A 23071-nucleotide genomic window follows, 5' to 3' on the forward strand; every position below is an offset into this window, starting at 1 on the left:
GAAGTGAACGAGAGCATCAAAGAAAGAAAGTGCATGGTAGTCAGAAATGTTGAAAGTTCGATTTAAACCAAAAAAACAGTTCAGACATTAACGGACCTGCTGTAAATTAGTTTTGGGTTGATGTCGCTAATGCTAATCAGGCTCCTAATACTGTGAATGAAGAATTTAAACCATGAGCCACACCAGCCTCATAACCAACCCCCCAACCAGCACACACTCCACTCTGACCCTCCACAGGTCCTGTAATTGTTCCTGGTAATTTGTCTCTTTGTTAAAGCATTGCATTTCTTTTTTTCTTAGCACGACTGCTCGGTCACCAGATTGCCTCTCTGGGGAGCAATTTAGCTCGTTGGCAATTAGCATGCTTCAGAGTGTGTGTGCAAAGAATGCCTCAGCGCTGGCAGTGACAGCGGCTCCCAGGAGCAGCCGACAAAGAGGCTGACTGCAGGTGGAGTCTGACATCGCTCAGACCGAACTCTTAAACTCAGGGTTATATCCTTAATATAAGAGGGTGACAATAAAAAACATAATGGGGCGAGAGGGGGATATTTAAAGCTTGTCTTATATTATCATTTAATGTTGAAGTTTTGGGGTGGCTCGTATCCCTCCCCGCTGAATTCCCAGGTTTAGTAAACTGTTAGGATCTGTGTTAAATCCTGGGGTCATGTAGGGTCATGCCTTCAACATCCTAGAGAAACAAAACTCTGCATCATACTAGTGAGGGCAGGGGCGGTTCTAGAGTCTGTTGGGGCTCTAGGCAAAAATTCATTGGGGGCCCTTCCAACCAGCATTTCTCACCTGTTTCCCAATGCCTACCTGTCTTCCTCTTCCTCTCTCTCTTTGTGACTCATTGAAAAATGTGGATTTTTAAATTAAAAATGCATGCCACGCTTAGCAGGACAATGAGAGGGAGCGCTGTCAGATGGGGCCCCCTTAGGGAGGTATCCTACCGCCATTGCAAAATTTGCACATTTTGATAAAGTTTGTGAGCCCTCAGGGGCCCCATACTGGTCCCTGACTGGGGGGGTTTAGAAGAAGACGGTGGACGCTGGGAAGGCTGAAAAATAAGTGGGACAACGTATGTCCTTGTTCTCTGCACTACAACACGTCTGAGGTGTCTTTGGCCCTCGAAGGTGAATAAAAGGAACTTTCTCACTCATCACGTCTCCACTCAACAACAAGCTATATTCCAGCCACCACAAGCCTTGTACTGCTGACCAGCTGCCATTTTAATCATGTGATGGAAGTTTTTTAGGTGTATGCTTGTAAATGTAGTTCCTGGGTGGTGAAACGAACTACCAAACTCCATTAAATATGCAGAGTCCCTTTGCACCTTTAAGAAAAAGCTAAAGACACAGCTCTTTATGAACATCTACCACCTTAATGATACGGATGATGATGGTAGCTGCCAGAGAGCTAAACAGCAACATGCTTCTATCAAACTAGCAGTCTGAGAACCGACATACATCAATACGTTTGATTCATTAACCCTTCTAAAGATCGAAGCAGCTGTGAGTCAGGTCCCTCTCGTCTCCACCAGCGAGGTGCGGGGACACATTCTGTTACAGCTGCTGAGTCTGCACCTGGACTCAAATCCCACAGCGACACGTATCCAAAGTTTCGCCTCCGCTCCTCAACTACTCTGTGTCACTCACACTGATTCATGCTGACCGAGCAGAGACAATAAAAAACAGCTTACAGAGAAAAGAACGATAAAAAGAAAGTGGGAAAGCCGGCAGCTTTTGGCACAGAGGGTAGACAACAGCCTGCAGGAAGTGGATTTCTTTTTTTCCACTTCACTTTGAGTCTTCAGAGACACATATGTAGATTTTGATGGTACACACCGAGGAGAGAGAGAGACAGATATTTCTCTAAACCTGCACTTGTATTTGAATGTTTAGTTTAGAACGACAATCAAACCAACCCACAGGTCGTTTGGGATCAACATGGAAAAACAAACGTTTAAGTAAACAAGGAAAAAAACAGAATTGAAGACATTACCTTTAAACTGACATGTTGCCTTCTTTTTTTATTACTCTTACTGAGTCTTTAAAGAAGGCTTTGTGTATGATTTTTCACACTTAAATGTATAAATCAAGAAAATGAAAATGAAAATAACTCTGTGAGTCATGACTGTCTACAATGGGTGTAACACCCGAGTCCCACTGTCTGTGATGTTTTCAGAGTTTTCAGAGTCCTATCTTCACTTTGTTTACATCGCCAGGACGGCCGGCTGACTCCTCCCCTCGTGTATAAAAGTTGTTTAATTGAGGGACTAGAGAAAAGAAGAATAACATACTGTACTCACTGCTTAACTGTGTTTCTAGATCACGCTCATTTCAGGTAAATTTACATGCAGTGTGAAGATACGAGCAGAATAAAGATCGCTAGCATTAGCATGCTAACACAACAATGCAGCGCGAGTTGTTTTGGTTTCATGCTGGTGCTCAAGGGCGACATCTGCTGGATCAAAAAAATCGCATATAAAGCCTTTAACCAAAATGATTAACTTTTCGTCTTGTTCACGAGTGAGGGTAGGATTGACCGTGAGATTGATGGACGGATTGGCTCGGCGTCAGCAGTAAGGCGGGCATTGTGCCGGACCGTTATGATGAAGAGCGAGCTGAGCCTGAAGGCAAAGCTCTCGATTTACAGGTCGATCTTCATTCCAAACCTCACCTGTGCTCATGAGTTTTGGGTAGTGACCGAAAGAATGAGATCGGCTGAAATGAGCTGAAATGAGACCTTTTGACTATTAGGGGCCAGCCCTAATGTTATCTCACAGACAAAGATGTGACATAACATTTGCAGGTTTGCTCATTTTGTGTAAATGTCAGTTTAAGATTAAACGACTACATTAAGTCTTTAATGTTTTCTCTGCCTTCTAGACGACCTAACGCTGTTCTCGGTTTGAAAAGAACAGAATAAAATAAGAGGTGGTTGTTAAACTTGTTCTGGCAGTTAGACAAAAACATTGTGGCCCTGGCTTGTTGGAAGTTTGATCCGACCCTCGTAACTCAAAGTGCCTCTCAGAATTACCCTTGAAAAGATGTTAATACTTTAAGGGCCCCGACTCAGTCGAGATTAATTACACTTCAACACCTCTTCAAAGCAGAAGCACCGAGACACCCATCTATTCACCATGAAAAATATGCACCCTCTCTCAGGGTGGTCGACTGACTGGTAACACTTTCAACTTCAACACAACTATTGTCTGTTCCAGTCAGAGGAACAGCAGTGACTTTACGACGGGAACAAAAAGCAGCTCATGTCAATCTATCAATCTTTATTTGTGTTACGCCAATTTATAACAAATGTTATCTCGAGGGGCTTTACAAAAACTCTGTTATGTTACAAAATATGCATATGGTGGTAGTAGTGTCTGATCTCCTCGATGAATGGTGGGGGACCTCCCGGGACGAGGCCTCCTGTGCTAAGGGCGCACTAACATCCTGTACCGAGCTTAAGCGTGATTGTCCCCCCTCCCCCGCTGGCCTGCACTCACACTGCTCCAGGACCAACCGGGCCTGAGCACGGTTACCTCTAGACTTAACGTTGTAATACAAAATAAAAACAAAAATACAATAGTGGACAAAAAAATGAAACGCTGGCACTCAGGAGGATATAGCCTTAATTATTTTTCAATACACCAATAGCAGCTGTAATGATGTAATCTGTAAAATCACTGGTTGTCGGCGGGAGCAACCTTCAGCACAAATTCTGGTATGCTGATGACACTCTTCTTTGAGATTAAGGAGGTGTGACCTCGGGCACTGGGGGGTTTCAGAACCAGTTTCAAACTGTGGCTTAAATTAAGCAGCAGAGACAACGCTCCGTTTGAGGGTAACCAGCCAGAAAATGGACTACTGCACCCATTAGGTTGGAACCAAGTAGCTGTTAATCAGTGTAGGTAGTTTAGAGTCGTACTAACAGTGGGGGTGTCGTGTCATGGGGGTTTCTCACATTGTCTCCTGACTGCAGGATGATGGATCAAAAAGTCACACAGTCATCCTTTAAGAAACAGTAACAAACAATAAGAGACAATTCAAATGTTCAAATTGGATAACAATGAGGATAACAATCCCTAACATGTTCAGTGCATCGAACATTTAAGAGGTCAGAAGCTTAGAAAGAATCCAGTTTTTTCTTTTTTGCACTTAAGGGATCCAATTGAGGCGTTTTATAAATGTGGATCAGACGCAGATGAAGCAGGAGATACTGCCTGTATGCAACCGCTCCAGGGCTTTCTGCACAGATTGGATAAAAAGGAAGGTATTTATAATACCACTGGGATGACTGGAGAATGAGTGGCTGTAAATCCTCGTTCTTGACCAATGTAAAGATATTAAAAGGAAGACAGGCACATCCTCCAGGTTCGAATAAAAGTGAATTAACCGGGATTGAATCCCCTCTGGACTGTCAAAGATCAACAGAATGACACATGAATTTAATTAGAAGCTCTGGCTTTTCCCCCCTCTGTGTTTGCACGTCTCCCTCTTTTCATTTTGCTCTTTGGTATTTTTCCTCCTTGGGGCTGGTGGTGGAGGATACCGCTGAAATGCTGTCAGCTCTATGTGTGGGAAGATTTCTCCCAAAAGAGCAGCTTTCTGCGCCGCCGACTGCCATGATCAACGTATTCACCAGGAGATAAAGAGGGAGAGAGCCGAAAAGCCGGACAGGGAGGGAGAAAAGAGCCCATTGAAACTCGATGAATTAGCTCATGGTAGTAAGCCGCACACAGAATGAACATGGGGTGTGTGTTGCCAGGATATGAGCGAGGCGAGCGCAGGCAGGGTCGATATGAGCTGAGCCTCGATATAATTCAGCTGTCAAGGAACGTTTGAGTTCCCATACATGACTGCTGGGGAAGTGAAACGTGGCACACAGAGACTCACACTCGACTCAGATTTATGTTTTGTTCGAGCTGATTTGACATTTCAGTCAACAGAGCCGAGTGTTGATGCTGTAATCCGTGCAGCAGCAGGGGGGTTCCAGGCGGCGTTAATTAACCCCGGAGGTCGATTAATATTGTAACTGTGAGCATCGGGAACTGGAACTTCCTTTGACTGGGGAGTGTGTACAGTGTGTGTGTGTGTGTGTGTGTGTGTGTGTGTGTGTGTGTGTGTGTGTGTGTGTGTGTGTGTGTGAGAGAGTTTAAAAGCCCTCTGCGACCGGCTGGGTTGAACATCTATCTGAATAAGTCTCTGTGTACATTTCCACTGCCTCATCCTTTTTGATTAATGCGTTAACAGCCGGCGCTGAGAGTCCCATTAGGCCGCAGCTCCCGGTGTTCATCGCGTGTGTGTGTGTGTGTGTGTGTGTGTGTGTGTGTGTGTGTGTGTGTGATTCTGGCAGTTTAAGCAGGAGGTGTGATGTTTGTGTGCCTGCCCCTTCCTTTCATCTCCCATGCTCTCGTCTCGTCGCCGTGCCCTCAGCGTGCCCGCCTCAGATGGCCGACTATTTCCCGACCTGCTTCAAAGGACTTCTCTCACTACCAGTCGCTGCCTCTGCTTCAAAGTTTCTCTCTTTTTCACTCTCATCACTTTGGCCTCTACTTCTCCTCCTGCTAACTATCTCTCTGCGTTAGCCTCTCTGCAGTGGGCCAGTGTTTCCTTTCACAGTCATACTGATGTTTTTCTCTTGGGTTGTAATAAGTAACATCTGTAACACAGAGCAGTGAAGTGTTGAACAAATTAATTTACTTTGTTCCGTTGACCATGCACAAGAGAGTGACTCTCTTTCTCTGACTCTCTCTCTCTATGCCACAACATTGACAGCTGTTCATCAAGGTCGTAAGTGTTCATTGACGCTCCCTCCCTCTCCCTCTCTGACTCTCTTTCTCTGATTCTCTCTCTCTCTGACTCTCCCTCTCTCCTTAATCTTGGTTAAAAGTCGAGTTAGCACCGTCGCCATCGCGGCAGCAGGCCGAAGTGTCTAACAGGCTGGACACACAACTCTACATTCAAGGCAAAAAATCAAAGAGTAAAAAGCATGAAACCAAGTAATAAAACCCCTCCACACATTTAAATGATTCAACAGAGCAACAAAAAGAGAATAAAGTCAAAGGTTATCAGATGTAAACCGCTCTGTGTTCACCATGAACATTACACCCTCTTTCTTTTCCCCTCCTTCAAAGTTGTTAACGTTTCTTTTTAACCTCCGGTTCTCTGTCTCCATGTTTTTGTCCTTGCAGATGAGATTGACATGTTGGAGCGTCTCTGGCTGTCTGGTATCTGTCACAATGACAAGATCGAGGTAAGACATGTCATATGCTCTGCCTTCCTTCCATCAGCGTTGCACGCCGTCAGCTTCCATGTGAATGAAATGTGCTCCTACCCTCACTTGGTAACCTTGGTTATTAAAATGAGCTAAATGTTAAACTAACCTTGTGAAACCAAGCGGCCTCCTCTGCTGTCGGAGGGAAAGCTGATGAGGTCCCTCAGGTGTCCACTTCAGGACGTTTGTTGTTTTCTTGATCCATTTTTACAGCAGAAATAAGCGCGCTGACAGCCTGTGCCGCTCCGTGCTGCTGAGACCGCAACCTGTTTGTCTTCGTCCGGTGTTGACGGGCGAGGGTGCACGTAATGCACACGTATCTGGTGGAAGTTCTGGGTACCAGTTATGCATAATTAGGGGTGTGGTTGATTTGAAAGTTGAAAGTTAGGTTGAGATAGCATGTAACCGCCATCATTCAGTTTCTAACACCCCTTCAGGACCAATGATTGACAGCTCTGAGCCTATGTCTGTTTTTATACTCAGTTTTTCTCCCACTCCCCCCTCGGAGAAGGATTTCTGCTCCCCACCTAAAAGGGCCAAGTCTGATGTTATACCATCAAGATTGTGAAAATAAATATCCCCATGAAGTTTGTCTGTACAGACATTGATTGAGGATTGAATATTTCTGTGTATTTTTAACCCTTAAAAGGTGACACAGCAGAGCGGCCACATTGAAATCTTCAAGTCTTAATATATTTATTTAAAGACGAGATGTTTATCCACAGTCATGATTTCAAGTTTTAATAAAAAGGAAATGTGCAACTTTGAAAAAGAAAGAAAGCTTCATCCAGCCTGGAAGTGTTTTCCCCCTCTCTAAACTATAGTAGAGTTGCAAACTACAGCTTGTAATCTTGTAATCATATAAGTGCTTCACATCAGCAGGCGCCCTGCATTTTGTAGCTGTTTCCTGTCAATGGTTTGGACGATGATTGCACAATTTACAAAACTGCAGCGCCAGGTTCCACAGAGGAGGGCTGAGAGCCTTTGTTTAAGAGGTTATTTGTGTATTTTTTGTTATTATAAAATTCTAATTGCTCTGCAGTCAGAGGGAGAAACAAACCAAACTGAGGGTGTAAACACGTCTGCACATGCACCCGATGCAAATGTCCCAAAAGTAACCAAGAGCTTTGATATGAAAAGATAATAATTATTGATTCAGGAGTGATTGAAGCCTGGCTGCTGATGAGAGCTAATCAAGTTGAAAGTGAATAAATGAAGCCCCCTGGAAAGCTGTTTGTTGGATGTGAAGCAGAGATTTGGTGGTGACTGACATGTTTTGGTCTCTGCATCAGTGTTCTGAGCACAGGGACTCTAAATATCACATATGGGTGCTCTGACATCCAGTGACAGCAAAGGATTCTCTATTAAACTGCTGCTGGTGATTAACTTTTTATCTGCTGTCGAGGAGACAAATAGGCTCTCGTTAGTCATAAATAAACTCTCCTGTCTCCGCTCTAATCCGCCTCTCTTCTTCCTTTTCTGTCCTTCTTGTTGCCCCCCCCCTGCAGGTTATGAGCAGTAAGCTGGACATAGACAACATGGCGGGAGTGTTTTACATGCTACTGGTGGCTATGGGTTTGAGCCTTCTTGTCTTTGCCTGGGAACATCTGGTTTACTGGAAGCTGCGTCACTGCATGAAGCGTTCGGGCGGGATGGACTTTCTTCTGGCCCTGAGCAGGGTAAGTGACAGACCTCCCCACACCACTCAACACACACTCCAGTTTAAAGGCAGGGTTGGGAAAACAAAATCCACTTTTTTCAGATTTTGGTGTAAATTGTCTTTAGGTCCTGACAGACATTAATAACTCATGTTCTCTGAAAAAGGAACAAAGAAAATCCATCATCTGTATCAGTTTGTAAATCTGTAAAAACTTCAACCAATGTCTGCCACGAGGTACCAATCTGATGAACCAATCAGACGCCTCCCTGTCTCCCTGCTCGCTCTCTACCTCTTGCGTGCTCGAGCCAACAATCAAAGGGCAATAGATTCTGGCCCTGAATGCTTTGGATTTGTTTGGACCAGAAAAGGTAAGTAACCCCCACACGGCCGTTTTGGACACCCCTCGGTTCGCCACATATGAGAGCAGTTATCAGGTCAAACCAACAGGTGTTGCAGAGTTCTAGATATTTTTATTGTTAGGGTTAATCCAGGATTTAGGGCATTCATCCTCAATACAAAGGAAATACTAGAAACTGGGGCGCAGGATAGCCTAGCGGTTATACCGTGCGCCCTATGTACAGAGGCTAAAGTCCAGCAATTTAGAGTCACCAGTTAACCTGACGAGCATGTCTTTGGACTGTGGGAGGAAGCCGGAGTACCCGGAGAGAACCCACACATGCACAGGGAGAACATGCAGACTCCACACAGAGAGGCTCCTGAAGGATGGGATTCAAACCAGGAACCTCCTCACTGTGAGGAAACAGCACTAACCACTGAACCACCATGCAGCCCTGTTTGTGACATATAGATGAAAAAAAATGAAGCTCTCTTACTGATTGCGGTCACCAGGTCCACTCCATTAAACTGAGAGATATTCTCATAGCAGGTTAGTGAACAGTTTTCAGATGCAATCAAGAGATGCATTGCACAAAAGAAGGTTCCACTCAATATTTCTGCTTATGTCTGGCACTGAGGAGGAACAATGAGGTGGAGCCAGACAGAAACATCAATGGTATCCATCCTTGAAATCTTGCCAAGGGAAGGACAACGGGTCAACGGAAGAGTGATCACTTAAGTTGTTGCACAGCCAAAACAGTTAGCTCGGCTCCTGGAAACATTAAGCGCCGGTTCTGAGACAGACTCAAAGAAGAAGCGAGGGCAGAGGGTTGAGAGGCAAGAAGTTACTGGAAAGAAGTGAAGAAGGTAGAGGGGAGACATCAAGAGAATGGTAGAAAGAGAGAGAGAGAGAGAGAGAGAGAGAGAGAGAGGTGGGAAGGTAGAGGAGGGAAACTTTAAGATAAGAGAAGCTGGGGGTTGGGATGGCAGAGGCAGCGGAGAGAGAACAGGGGGAGGTGAGAGAGGGAAAGAAACCTTTGAGATAAAGGAGGAGCAGGGAAGATGGAGGTGAGACTGTTGAAGTGGGAAAGAGGAGACATTCTCGTTTGTCAGACGGCATTGATGAAATACTTATGTGTGTGTGAACCCCTTTTAGTGAGGGCGACAAACATTTCAAAGGGAAATATGAGGTTGTAATTTATAACTGTCTCCAAAATGACAAATCTGAGGAAATGACAAAAAGAGTCCAGCGTACCATTTGAGGTTAATGCTCTAAGCTAAGACGAAGCTCGCACTGCTGATAAAAAATGTCAAATTATGGCTTTTGCATATAAAAAATAAAAAAAGGTCCAAACATCGTCTCATGCGCATAGTTAGACTTGCAAATATTGTTTGCATAAGTTAAGTAAAAATTAAACTTTATTGAACTCCAACTGAGATGTATGTACACACATTTCTGCTAATACAAAATTAGATATTTGAGATTACCAATATGCAAGGGCTGCTAGGAAACGATTATCTTCCCAGACTATCTCGTTGTGTGAGTCATATAAAGACCCAATCTGAATGTCCCCCGTCTGCTCTGCGATCGTCGGGGACGCCCTGATTTATTTCAAACATGTTTGATATTTATGATTTGAAATCTTGACGATTATGTCATGAAAGGGTCTGGAGGAAGTCGTGTGTGACGATAACCGTGAGAGACGATGGAGGACAGTAATGTGAGGTAAACTGTGTGGTCTCCCTGTTTGTCCAGCTCACTGAGCCAGGGTTGTGACAAAATGGGGGCTCGTCCGGGAGCATATTTTCTGTTTTTTGGGGGAGCATTTTGTCAAAACCAAAGTAAGTGTTGACAAGATAGAGGGATGGAAACTAAGAAGCCAGCTTAAATACAGAGGCCCAGCCCGCTTGAGTGCATGATTTCAAATGAACTGGCTCCGCCCCTTTCAACCTGAAGGCAACCTGAGTGGGTAGAGATACAAGGCAACAGAACGAGCACTGACAGTCAGGGGCCGTCACATAGGCCTCCCTACAGGCACCACGTGTTATATACAGTATTCAGTCTATCAGCACAAGTTCTTGCATGAGCAAACTCTTTTCTTGTCTGAGAGGAAAAACAAACAAACATCAGTCCATGCAAAGGGCATTCCCAGGACCAGCAGCCCTCTATCTTCCAACCCATATGCTGTGCATTGCTTTAAATCCTCTGCAGCTGGCCTCTGTGGCGTCCTTTAACCCAATCAGTGACTCACCAAAGTTTCAATTTCACAGTGTGCTGCGCCCGATGCTCTGCGGGCAGTGATAGCACTTCTGCCTCTGGGACTGCTGATTCATGTGTCCGGAAGGGCCATTATTACAGCCTCTCTATCAGATCTGTGTCCTGGTGGAGGACAGAGATCTACAGGAGGCCCCACACGTTTAGTCATTAAGATGTGACAGATATCGATGGATAATATAAATCGTCTTCACTTCAGAAGAAGAATGGAGCCTTTGTGATTTACAAGGCTTTTCTCAGTACAGCTAATTGAGTGCCATCTATCTATAGCAGGGTTCTAAATATACAAAGAGAGGGGGAAAGAGCAGCCTGAGGAGAGATGGATAAGCTCATCTGACAAGATTTCATAAATGATTGATCCTGCCTCGGGCCTAAATTTGAAAACATGTCATGAGGTTCAAGTCATTCACATTTCAGACTGTTTCATTTGATGTTTTATTCATGTGAAACATCTCTGAATGATGCTGCTGTAAAAAGCCAGACTGGTTACTAACATGCAACAACATGTCGACGATCATTTATACCGAGTGAGAATCAAGAGTCTTGTTTAAGCTCAAGTGGCACCAAATAACAGCTCCAGGATACATCACAATCACTTCTTGTCAGTAACAACCTCAGGAAACAAAATGTACATTTTGGTGCGACTAAAAAGATGAATGGGCCTATTTCTTATTCCTATTGTTTAATAGACTATCTGCAGGAACGGATAATAGCGTCGCTGAAATCTCAAGAAATTAGCCTTTAAATGTCTCAAAGTCTGCCCATATTGGAGCTCCCCCTTTCCTATTAACACAAAAAAAGCCCCGCAAGTGCCCATTCAGTTTAAAGGTTAGATCAGTAATGTCAAACTTTATATACCCATACCAGGACCTGCAAAAAAATAAGAATGGCAGAACATAAAAGAGGCCAGGGCATTTGACCCCAAGGCAACATTTAATTTACATTTACTAGATTTTTTTCAGTCAGCTCCATAAGCTGATTGGATCCAGGCTCAGGATGCAATGTTAGCCAGGAGGCTAGCGTTATCACTACTGATCCAGTGCAAACTTGTATTTTTTAAAAGGCATCTGCAGAGGGCCCATTCCCTGTGCCTTTCAGTTGGCTCAGCCATTTCTTTGGGCCTTTGTGTCTAAAGCTACTGACTTAATATGTTTTGATGGTAGTGAACCATCTTGAAGCTTGAAGATGGACACTACACAGCAGAGTGGTCGATATTCTACCAATTTTTTACTTCCTCAGATGCACTACGGTGCAGTACACTGTAAGCAATTAAATTGTGCTTTCCTTTTATTTTCCTTTTATCTTCTTTACCTTAACCAAAAGCACAATAAGCCCTTGATTGTCATAGGAATATTTGTATAAGCAGGAACATGAAATCAATGAGAAAAATTGTTGTTTTGTACCCGCAACAAGATCTGGATATCTTTTGACACAACTGTTACAGGCTTGAACAATGGCTCTGTCTTATCTTTCAGATAACACCAATGTTTTCTGAAGATTTCTTTCATTTGTTTTGTTTTTGTAACAATCAGATTAAACGGTTCTAAAGGTTTCTTTCCTGTGCCTCCATGTCTCCACCACATACACACACAGTTCATCTTTATCGGACTTTCCTGCTCGTCTAATTACAATCTCTCTCTCATTTCTCCAACCAGGGGATGTACAGTTGCTGTCAGTTTGAGGATGAGACCGCGTCAGGAGGTAGGAAAAGCTCCTTGCCCCAGTACCACACCATGACCGCGATGCCTACAGGACCCCAACAACACCTCGTTACAGCTACAGTAAATAATACGGCTGCCATTGCCATGGTGCAGCAGAAGCACCACCCACAACAGCAACAGGGACCGACCTATACCACCATGCTACCTGGATCACCCCCAGCCACAGGTCACTCAGCAATGGCTCTTGGACCCTCAAACAGCCCCTTACTTGAAGGCCCCATGCCCTGCTCCACCTTCTTGCCTCGGCATGATCGCAGACTTGCCGTGGTAGATCGATGGAACAGACCAAAGCCAGAGAAAGTATTGAGCCAAGGCAGTGGTGTGGGTGGTGTGGGTATTGGAGGGATAGCTGGAGGAATCACTGAAATTCAGGCCCAGCAGCAGTTCCAGCAAAACCTTGGACAGCATTGGAGCCTGCAAGGAGGAGTTGCAGTTGGAGCAGGAGGAGGAGGCGACACAGGGCTAGATGAATATAAGCGCTATTATGGTCCTATAGATCCAGAGGGGCTAGGAGCTACCTCTGAACAACACGCTGGGGGCACACAGCAGACTCCCAAAGCCAATCCGCGAGGCCCGAAAGCCTCAGGGATGCCACGCCTCCCTCCTAAGGGCCCTCAACAAGGCCCAGGAACACTGATCTCCAAGCCACCTCCACTGCTTCCATCTTCCCCGAGAAGGCCGCCTTTCTGGCGACGAGGAAGCCTAGCTCAGGCGAGGAGGAAAGGATCGGGAGGTCCCCTTTATGAGAATATACTCCCTCTTGGAAGGCGAGGCGGTGGAAGGTATGGAGCGAGTGATGGAGGTGGAAGGAGAGGGCGACGACCTCCTCCACCTCCTCCGCTACCTGTACCCCTTTCCTCCCCAACACATACTCCTACCACGCCCTCCTCCCCATGCCGTTTCTACTCTACATGCTCGAGTGCCTCGTCCTCTTCCTCCTCCTCTACATCCTCCTCATCTTCTTCGTCATCCTCTGTCTCACTCTCTCGGTCAAACTCCCTCTCCTCATGCTCTACTGACAGCTCCTGCAACTCTTCGCTGAGTTTCAGGTACAGAGCAGGCGACCGGGACATCACGGTCGATGACGATTATGACTCAGATATGCTCACAGAGGAGTCCAGCCTTCTTTTGGGGTCGCGGCGGAAGATCCGTTCGCGTCGCATGTCATCCCGCTCACTGCCATGCAGCCCACCGCCTCCGCCAATCCCACCCAGGAAGCCACGTCCTCTAAAAGATTATGGCAGGGAAAGAACAGGCAGCCAGCTAGCCCAATTACAAGAGTGGTGGGCATCGTGGGGCGAAAGACAGCGAGTGAGGGGAGGCACAACAACGACCCGGGGAGACGGAGGAGTGGGTAGAGAGGAGAAGAGGCACAACAAAGAGAGGGAGCGTGAGAGGAAGAGGAGGAAGAAAGGTCGAAAGAAAAAGAAGAGAGAGGAGAGGGAGAGAGAAAGGGAGCGAAAGCGACGCAAAACAAAAAAGAAGAGGAAGAAAGAGGATAAGACGAGAAAGAGAGAGCGGAAGCGATCGGAACAGGAGGGGGGGGATGTCGAGAAAAGAGAGGAACTCAAATCAGGGACTCCGGAATACCCATCATACCCACCCCTGAGACGAGAGTCTTTTAGGAAAAAGAGTGAAAGCTCAATCAGGAGCTATGGATGGAACATCCCAGGTGAAGAGGAGAGGAAGGATAGAGAGGAAAAAGAGAGAGAAGATGGGGAAGATAGCCGAGGAAAAGAAAGACACCACAGGCGAAGGAACAGCAAGCACTATCAAAGCTCTAGCAGCAAGCCTTCTACATCTGTCAAGTTCTGGGGAGGGGGCAACCCGTCCTCTGACACCATTCCATCTGCCTTTCTGCCCTTGTTGCCTGTTTCTTCTAAAAGGAGGAAAAGTAAAAGTTCGGAGAGGGATGCTGTAGGAATTGAGGGCGAGAGGAGGCCTTTGTTAGGAAGGACTGGGAGAGGTGAGATGCACTCCAAGGAAGGGTTGTCCTTCCACGAGTGGGAGTCGGAAGTAGAGGCCGAGGAAGAAGATTCTGAGCTGGAGAGGAGGAAAGCAGAGCGTGGAAAGAGGCGTGCAGGAGGAAGGACAATGTCAGACGAGGAGCGGGAACGAGATAAAGTAATTGGGATATATTCAGATGATGATGGTTCTTCTGGGGAGTTTGGGAAGTTTGAACGGTACTGGGAGGATCATGAAGGCAGGGCAGTAGGAGGTATTGGAGGGGGAGGGTGGTTTTTCAGTACCTACCCCTCAAGGGATAAAGCAGGCAGTATCAACAGCAGAGATGACCTGTTCCTGGAGCGAGGAGAGAGGTGGGGAACAGCAGAAAGTGGATGGGGCTCTATTGGTGGTGGAGGAGGAGGAGATGGAGGAGAGAGAGGTTGGGGATCAGGATCACACTGGCCTCCACCTCCTCTGACGCCACCACCTCCTCGACGATACTGGTCTGTGGACAAACTCCACATACAGGATGAGAAGAAGAGTAAACGCAAGTCAAAGGACAAAGGAAGAGGGCACGCAGCCTGTTCCTCCTGTCATTCCCCGCGACGCCATCCGAACTCCCGTTCCTCCAAATGGGCTCGCATAACCTCACGGAGCCAGGAAGAGCTGTACCAGCACTGCAAGAGTTTTGGTGGTCCCCTGAAGCCCAAACATGACTCCTCATCCTCCTCTAAACCCGATCGCTCTCAAAATCCATCCAAATCTGGCAGCCAGTCAAACGTCAGCGTCCAGCAGCGTACACAGAGAGCAGACAGGGATCGAGGACGGCAGCCATCCCCACCTCCGACCCTCATTCCTAACTTGCCGCCTTCACTCCCTGCACTTCCTGCTCCTCCGTCCTCATCTCACCCTATCCATGTTCCCCCCCCTACCTCCTCCTCCTCTGTATCCTCTCCTTCTGTGGTCTCATCCACCCCAGGGGCACCTCAGCCCTCATCCATGGCTTCTGCAAGTGCTAAACTACAGTATCAGAGATTGCGCTCTGTACCTCAGCCCCAGAGGTATCCTCAGTCTCCTCATTTACCACTCAAAGCCAAGAGCCTTTGCTCGCGAAGGGGCTCAGCCCATTTCTCCAGCGTGGAGAGTGAGGTCTGAAGTTCAACAACATGTCATTAAAAGGGCCCTGCAAGGCTGATCCAAAGCAGGTGATCTGATTGTGAATCTGCCCAGCAGCACACATGGCTGCACAGCCAAGTCAGTACATGGACGCACTGAGCCCTTTCCTAAAGTTCTGCACAAGCAAACAATCCAGAAAGCCAAACAAGCCCAATTGTGTCGGTCAAAGGAAAACAGGAGCAATCGTTTGCTTACAGTTATTTTTTTTTTCATGCCTATAAGTATGTGAAAGACTAAAACCACTGGAACAACTTGCATTCTTACCTGGGTACACCAATAAACTAAAAGCAAATCAGACTTTTGAAAAGGTACAGCTGAAGGAGACTCCTTTGCTATAGTTAGTAAAGGGCTTTCGATGTTAAAGCAGAGCTGTAGTTTGTATTCAGAGGATTCTTTATGCTTACTGAGGGCTCAGGAACTTTGTAGTTCTGTATGCCTGCTGCTCTCAGAAGCCTTTAAAACAGAACAGTGTTCTTATTTTTTCCCTTAAACAAATTGCTAACCCCTCCTTTCCTTTTTCCTCAACAAACTGTTTACATCCCCGCAGAACTGTGATGCCTTGCCAAGGCACCTGTGTTGTGTATGATCATTACCGTGTTGTTTAGGAGATGTGGGTGATAACCACCTTCTCTTCTTCTCTGTTATTCATACACCTGTTCTTGGTGTGTTCTCTTTTGTTCCAATCTTTATCCCCGTTTTATCTCCCCTATCCTACTCTTCCCCTTATTTAGCCTTGAATTATTTTTATATTTTCTTTACCTCCTTATTCCAACGTCTATCCTCTCTTCATCTATCTTGTCTTTTCCTCTCTTGTACTCCCTCCCTGGCTCCTCTCCTTGATGTGATTATTCTGTGTGTCTGTGCTCTTCTGTGTTTGTATTCTTGACAACAGGGTAAGTCAACTGTGACTGATATTCTTCTGGCTTAATGAAAAGCTGAGTGCCAAACTTTAGTAGAGCTTCACATCAATCTGTACAACGTTAGCTGCTGTGTTTTCTTTAATCTCACAGAATATTCATCATATCAAATACACATAAATGCATATAAACACTTGTACATTCATAAATTTGCACACAGATACCTGCAGACAGTCAGTTCATCTCATTATATGTCTTGAGCAATACATTATTCACCTTCTGATCACATAACAGTTTTATACTTTGAAATCTTTTATTTCACTTCTGTTTTAAAAGTTGTTGTCAATGTTTTTGATGGTGTTCTATTTATCAAAACATGTATTAAGTCTAATACAATGCAAGCACTGTGCCATACTACTCAAGCTGCACATGAAAACATTTTCTCAACTACCTAACTACGACAATGGAGGCAGTGTCATTTCCCTCGCTGTATTCGACTGAATGTAAAGTCAGCCACTCTCAAGTGTGCTGCAACAATTTAGACGCTTGGAGATGGAAATTGTAGCATTCGTTGTAGTTAATGTGTGAGAGAGCTGAGCAGGTTGACTTGAGGTCACTGTTGACATAGCCTGATAACAATAAGCAATGGTATACCATCTGCAATGGTTTACTGTTTCAATTGTGTTCAAATAGTTTATTTATTTAAATTGCAGTCCAATTGGTGCCAAGACTAGAATACAGTACAATTTTTCAGAACTAAACCTTCTCAACCCAGGTGTGCTTGCCGTCAAGCAGGAGATATTTATCTAACATGCTAGGTGGAGCTACAAAGTGTTGTTAGACCAGATTGTTGAAAGGAAATACATATTTCCTGTTAGCCTTATGCTAATTGCTCCTGCCATATGTTCTTTGGAAATTACAAGTGTGTAGGTATGTTCTTCAACCAACATGTCTATGGTTAGCTTGATGCTACCAAGATAGCATGACTGGGTGGAAAAGAATCTAGTGGAGTGACGTTTTGATGTCAAGATGAGACTGTGCCTCAGTTGGATGCTAGCTAGCAGATGAGACAGTCTTGAAGAAGTGCTAGATCTGAGTGATGGGGTATGGACGACAGTAGCACCTGCTGTGCAATCTTGTTTTTTAAAAAGTATTTTACATACAACCAAGAGCTATTGCTTTGATAGGTTAGGATGACCGAGCTGACACCAGCAGTTACTTTTCGATGTCAAGGACCTAGCTAAGTTAGCTGTTTATGTCCGTCTGACCCGAGGCTGTGTCCCAAATCACACACTATCACTCACGTTATACGCCATTTTGAAGTGCTGTCTGATTTCCGAGTGAGCATTATCATATCCTTTATAGGGAACTCATTGTTTCCCAAAGCGCATTGCAAAAAGTAATGGTCACTAAACCAGAAATATACCATCATGCACTGCAGTGCAAAGCCTTTGTGAGCGGAAAGTGACGTTTGACTCCATTTAAACAGTCAAACGTCAGTTATTTTTATTTGGAGACATTTTTACCAAAATCTAGGAGCTTTTTTTAATGGAGGGTTACAAAGCCTGACCTTAGTTATTCCTAATGATGATGAACCGCCAGGCACACACATCTGTATGCACACATAAATGTTTCATTAATTTGTGAAAAACACAGAACTTTATATTGATTTAATAAATGTTATTGTTTAGTAAAAATACGCCTAGTATCATATCTGCAGCGAAATTGTCTTGTCCAAGGACACATCGGACATGTTACTGCAGGAGCTAGGGATCGAACCTGTGACCTCCAATTAAGGAGTGCAGGAAATGAGTATGTGATTTCAGACACAACCTAGGATTTAGTATCTGGACACCCTTAACATCAGGGGAGTTTTTATGTCGTCGATGAGCCGCTAACTTGAGGCTGATTGTGTTTCTCAGTCGATCAAAAAGCCTGAACCATCTGTCCCGTAACAGTCTGGTCAGCTCTCGTTGTTTGCCTTGAACTGCATCTGAGCCATAATTTCCTTCAGCTGAACAAAACAGCAAGAAAACCTTAAGTTTTTAACATAACATGTTGCGTAGAGTTTGTTTGCCCTGTTTTAGAAAAAAAAAAATCTGTCTATATGTCATATATATAATTATTTGTGGAGGTGGGTAGCATTATAGAAAACTGTTGTTTAGCAGCTCAATATTTGGGGGAATTCTTTCTCATTTTAAAGCGCATTACAATGATACATATTTTAAAGTTATATGTGAAAACACTTATTCCTTAATATTGACAGGGAAATTCTAAAGTCCGCTTTGGAGTTTTACTTGCTTCAAAAAAATGGACTTAATGAAAACTACTTGCCGTTTTTTTCTGTTGCTTATTACAATCAAGAATCAACAGCTTATACAAATTTTAAATGAATCCAGGAAAAGCTTGGAGCAACTGCCAATTTCCACACAGTCCATGCGCGCAGCGGTCCGTCAGCGCCGTTCGCTTCCACTCTAGTCAATGCTCCTGTTTCCACAGAAAGCGCTGCTGTCCGTCTCCGGAGCGTGCCAGCAGCGCCCACTACACGCTCCGTTTCAAATAGACTGCCAGTCTCTTTTGGACGGTGCTCGCTGCAAGTGCGAGTCAAGCCAGACAGGATTGAATGACACGGACAGGAAGTCAGGCAAGGAAACGCACAGGGGATGTGGTCATTTTCAAAATAAAACACAACAAACGGACTCCTGATCGTACATTCCATCACTTCATCAACATTACGTCAAAACAGGATGAACAACAAATCATCCTCAGAAAGACAAAGCTACATGTAGTTAACACGTTTTTCTCTTTATTCCCGCGTGATCTTGTAGTTCTCTTGTGATGTGAGTACAGCTACTCATGGTTGCGCTCACATTGCAGAAACTGAGTCAGTGGGCGAGCGCCGTTTGATGGAGCAAGACTGTGGCTGGCTGAACGCGGTGCCTACGAACTATGTGGAAATTGCCAGTAAGTGTGACAGGTTTCTGTGCATTCACACCGCGGGCAGCTACAATCTCAATGAATAAAAAAAAAGATGGCTCACTTTCGACAATGGATCTTTGGCTTCAGTTAAACCACTTTTGGTTGATTTGTTTCAAATTTTGCATCATTTTCTTTTTAGTTTTTTTGTTGTTACATAAAGAGATAAATGTACAGTATGCGCAGCACAGCAGCTGCTAGCGGTGTGAACACGAAGCTTGGGCGTTTCATCGGAGAAATGAGCCACCAAACTTTCCTTCTCTCCCCTCGTCTCTTTTTCCTCATGTCTATCCATTGTGTTGTTGCGTGTCTGCTATTGTAAAGCTGGTCTGTTTTAAAAAAAAAAAGAATATATGTGGATATATTTATTTCATCTAAAAAATAGCATATATAAATATATATATGAAAGTATATTTCAAAGCGCTAAGATATATGTTACATGAGTTTGTATACTAAATTTTTCGGTATTATCTAAATGAATATGTCTCTTTTGTCTGTTTGTCTCTCCTTGTCTCGACCCTCCTGCCCAGTCCTATTCCCAAGTGGAAACAGAGACCAGTATGTAACTGTGTTTTTGCTCACTTAAAGGGATCGTGTGGTTGCAGGAGGTCCATCTCAATAACAAGTCTTTTAGCAACAAGAGATGCTGGTTAGCTCCACCCCTTCAAGGAGAGACCAATCAGAGCATTGCCATGGAAGCCAGGCTGCAGACGGCGCCGTTTGTGCCACATAATTTAACTAATTTTAGGGAAAATAGACCAACACAATGACAATGTAAGTGTACCCCATTTTCAGCATTTTTCCAGCAATATACTGCTGGCAGGCCACTTTGTTTGAGCACTCCTTCGGTGCACCACATTCCTGTCTTGTTCTGTCGACTGGTCGACTGGTTGTTGAGTTTCTTGCTTATGTCACATGTTTTGTACCGACTGAGGTCCAAACTGCACAATTTTTCAGTAAATAAATTGGTGATTGGTTGAAAAATGTCCAAAATTTGGGTCGCGATTTCTCCTGGAGGAGTTGGTGGTGGGTCTCGAGACTAGACCAGTTGAGAACCACTGGTCTAGACTATATCAGGGGGGTATCACCACCACCAGGGTCTAGACTCCATCAGGGGGGTATAACAACCACCACCACCAGTGTCTAGACTCCATAAGGGGGTATCCTAACCTGCTGTCGGTCTCATTACCCTTCTGAGCCTGGTTTTATAGCCTGGCTTCCACGCCGGCACTCTGACCGGTTTCTCCCTAAAGAGGCCGAGCTGATCCGCATCTCTTGTGGTCATTATACTTACTAATGACAAGGACCTCATACAACCCCACTTACTATCCCTTTAAGACCAACCATCCGCCTCCATTAGCTATCTACTGTAGCTAATGCTAAGGTTTCAACAATGTGACATTGTGGAGGGGTGTGCGAGTGTCTTATGACCGTGTCACTGTAGCGGTGGCGGCGTGTGTTTGTCTACCCAGAGGGGCCTTTTTTGGGTGTGGGCTTCAGATTAATGACTAATTAAATCTTTTATGGATACAGCAGCTTTTACCACAACTTTACACCACGTTCCGTGTTCACATCGGAGCCGGGAGTTTATACCACAGAGTAGAATAAGGTGACCTCTTTTGAACACAATGTAGCGAGCAGCACAGGCTTTATTTTGCATCTCTTAGTAGCTGTACTACTATACAAGAACATGCACAGCTACCCCTGCCAACCCACCTGTAGGGTAGATTTAAGGACTTTGTTATACATACATAGTGTGTTGTATCTGCCATGCGGCTGTGCGGTAAAACAAGACAAAAGGATGAAACACAACAAACACACTGTTTCTTAATTTTACAGAACTGATAAAGCTAATACAACACATGTCAGGGGCAGGGCTTAATCTGTTTGCTAGTGTGGTTTCCACTAAGGCCAAAAATGGCCAAACTGGGCTTTCTTTTGATAATCACAGCGTCCACACTTTGTGCCAACAAAAGGCGGTTTCTTTATACCAACATTGACTCTGCTCTACACCGCCTTCGGATGGAAGTCTGCCTTTTTGTTCAACCTTTTACGTTACATCATTTAAATTTGTGCAGTCAAAAGGTAAATCAATTTTCAACACTTGGTTTAGAAATATATGAAGCATTTACTTGCCCCGAGCCCTGGCAAGGCCAACTTTAGCCTCCAGTGGAAACACATTGACAGTTTCTGCCTGTACACCTCTGAACAATGTCTCAAGGCCTTGTATTAATACTGCTGTATTGACTGAGTGTACGAGATGATGGCTGGCTGTGCTCCACTTTATTGTCAGCTCCTCATACACACACAGACACACACACGCACACACTATCAGATTCACGATAACAGACACACACACACACACACACACACACACACACACACACACACACACACACACACACACACACATACACAGGGGCAAGGGTGGTACTGTAAGATGCTCCCACCATTTGCTTCAGCCCTATTTACAACCACTGAGGAAAATGACAATACTGTGCTGTACTGCAAGCAGGACAGAAATAAAAAGATGATTTTAATAAAGAACTGAAACAAAAGCCTCAGGTTTGTTTTGCTTGTTGATTAAGTTGATCATCCGCTCTGTATGGAGCCCTAGAAGGCTCAGGTAAGAAAGAATGAAAAGCCATTTTCAAAGTAGCAGTATGTAACTCTGACTCCTAGTGGTTAAAATGAGTACTGCAGTCTAAATTCTAAACATCATAGAGAGCTGTCCCCCCCCTCCTCCTCTCTACAGTCCATGCTCACACAGGTCACCATGTGGTGGACTCTGAAGCTTCAGTGTTTATCCAGCTCTGCATGGGTCTGTAAACCTTTCTGTGTTCTAACCTCTCTCCATTTTTCAAAAGCATCTCCAATATTGATCCTAGTTTGAGCACGTTTCTGCTCGTGGAGCTTATTAGAAACATGCAGAGGCTTTTTAGGTCGGGTACAATCACTTCTATCTGAACCACTTCTCTTGCCCGCTTCCATCGCTGCAACACCTGTTGACCTGATAACTGCTCTCATATCTGACAAACAGAGGGGCGTCCAAAACGGCCGTGGGGGGGGGGGGGGGGGGGGGGGAGGTGTCTTAAAAGCGCCTACCTTCTCTGGTCCAAACAAATCCAGAGCATTCAGGAGCAGAATCTAAAGTTAGGAGGAGGACATACTGGCTGCTGCATTGTTGTCAGAGAAGCCAGCACTTCAACATGTTTCCTTAATGATCAGATAGTAAGATACCTTTAACATCTCACTCTCTACACAGCTCACTGATTGGACCTTTAAATATGTTCTCACCGTTTGCAATCTGTGGGTACAGTTTTGGGAATTGTGTACACAGATTTGCAATCTCAGATGGCCAGTCAGATTTCCCAGGCCACCAATTAGACCCCGCCCTCGCTTGGGCCACGTATTTGAGAGAGCAAATGAAAGAGGGAGTGGGTGGTTCAAAAGGGGGAGAGTTGGTTTAAGACTTCACCAGTGATGGAATGAAGACTGATATTACACTAATAGAGGGTATAAAAAAGTGTATGTGTGTGTGTGTGGGTGGGGGGGGACGAAAAGAAAGATGGTGATCACAGCCAAGGGCAAGATAGAGCCGGTTATGATTGACCACCAACAATAGACCACCACTGAGCAGCCTGGGCTGTGGATATGGATAAATCTCCAACACACACACATTTCTTTCTATCTACTCTACTCAAACCTTTCGTGTTCACATAATCAGCCACACTCACACAGCAGGAAGTACCTTCTAATTCTCCGCCTGCCTGTCATTTTACAGTCCTATAATTACACTCTGGTTCAGAAGTTCAAAGATATTGCCTCTAAATGAGCTTTTACCACA

General features: G+C 44.8%; 1 protein-coding gene across 1 annotated transcript; it reads left to right on the forward strand.

The window, feature by feature from the left end:
- Positions 1-5518: 5518 nt before the first annotated feature.
- On the forward strand, positions 5519-20112 carry LOC132991137 (daf-12-interacting protein 1-like). The gene is made up of 3 exons (XM_061059771.1): positions 5519-6255; positions 7785-7955; positions 12203-20112. Exons 1-3 carry the CDS (start codon positions 6205-6207, stop codon positions 15368-15370), a joined length of 3390 nt encoding a protein of 1129 aa, XP_060915754.1. The 5' UTR covers positions 5519-6204; the 3' UTR covers positions 15371-20112.
- The last annotated feature ends 2959 nt before the right edge of the window (positions 20113-23071 follow it).

The sequence above is a fragment of the Labrus mixtus genome, chromosome 16 (genome assembly GCF_963584025.1).
Source record: "Labrus mixtus chromosome 16, fLabMix1.1, whole genome shotgun sequence".
In the NCBI taxonomy this organism is placed as follows: domain Eukaryota; kingdom Metazoa; phylum Chordata; class Actinopteri; order Labriformes; family Labridae; genus Labrus; species Labrus mixtus.

What these genes read in the sequence shown, in the direction of transcription:
- LOC132991137 (XM_061059771.1), top strand. Translation starts at nt 6,205, where the DNA reads ATGTTGGAGCGTCTCTGGCTGTCTGGTATCTGTCACAATGACAAGATC. An exon ending in GTCACAATGACAAGATCGAG is followed by an intron (nt 6,256 to 7,784) that starts GTAAGACATGTC and finishes CCCCCCCTGCAG; the next exon opens with GTTATGAGCAGTAAGCTGGA. An exon ending in TTCTTCTGGCCCTGAGCAGG is followed by an intron (nt 7,956 to 12,202) that starts GTAAGTGACAGA and finishes TTCTCCAACCAG; the next exon opens with GGGATGTACAGTTGCTGTCA.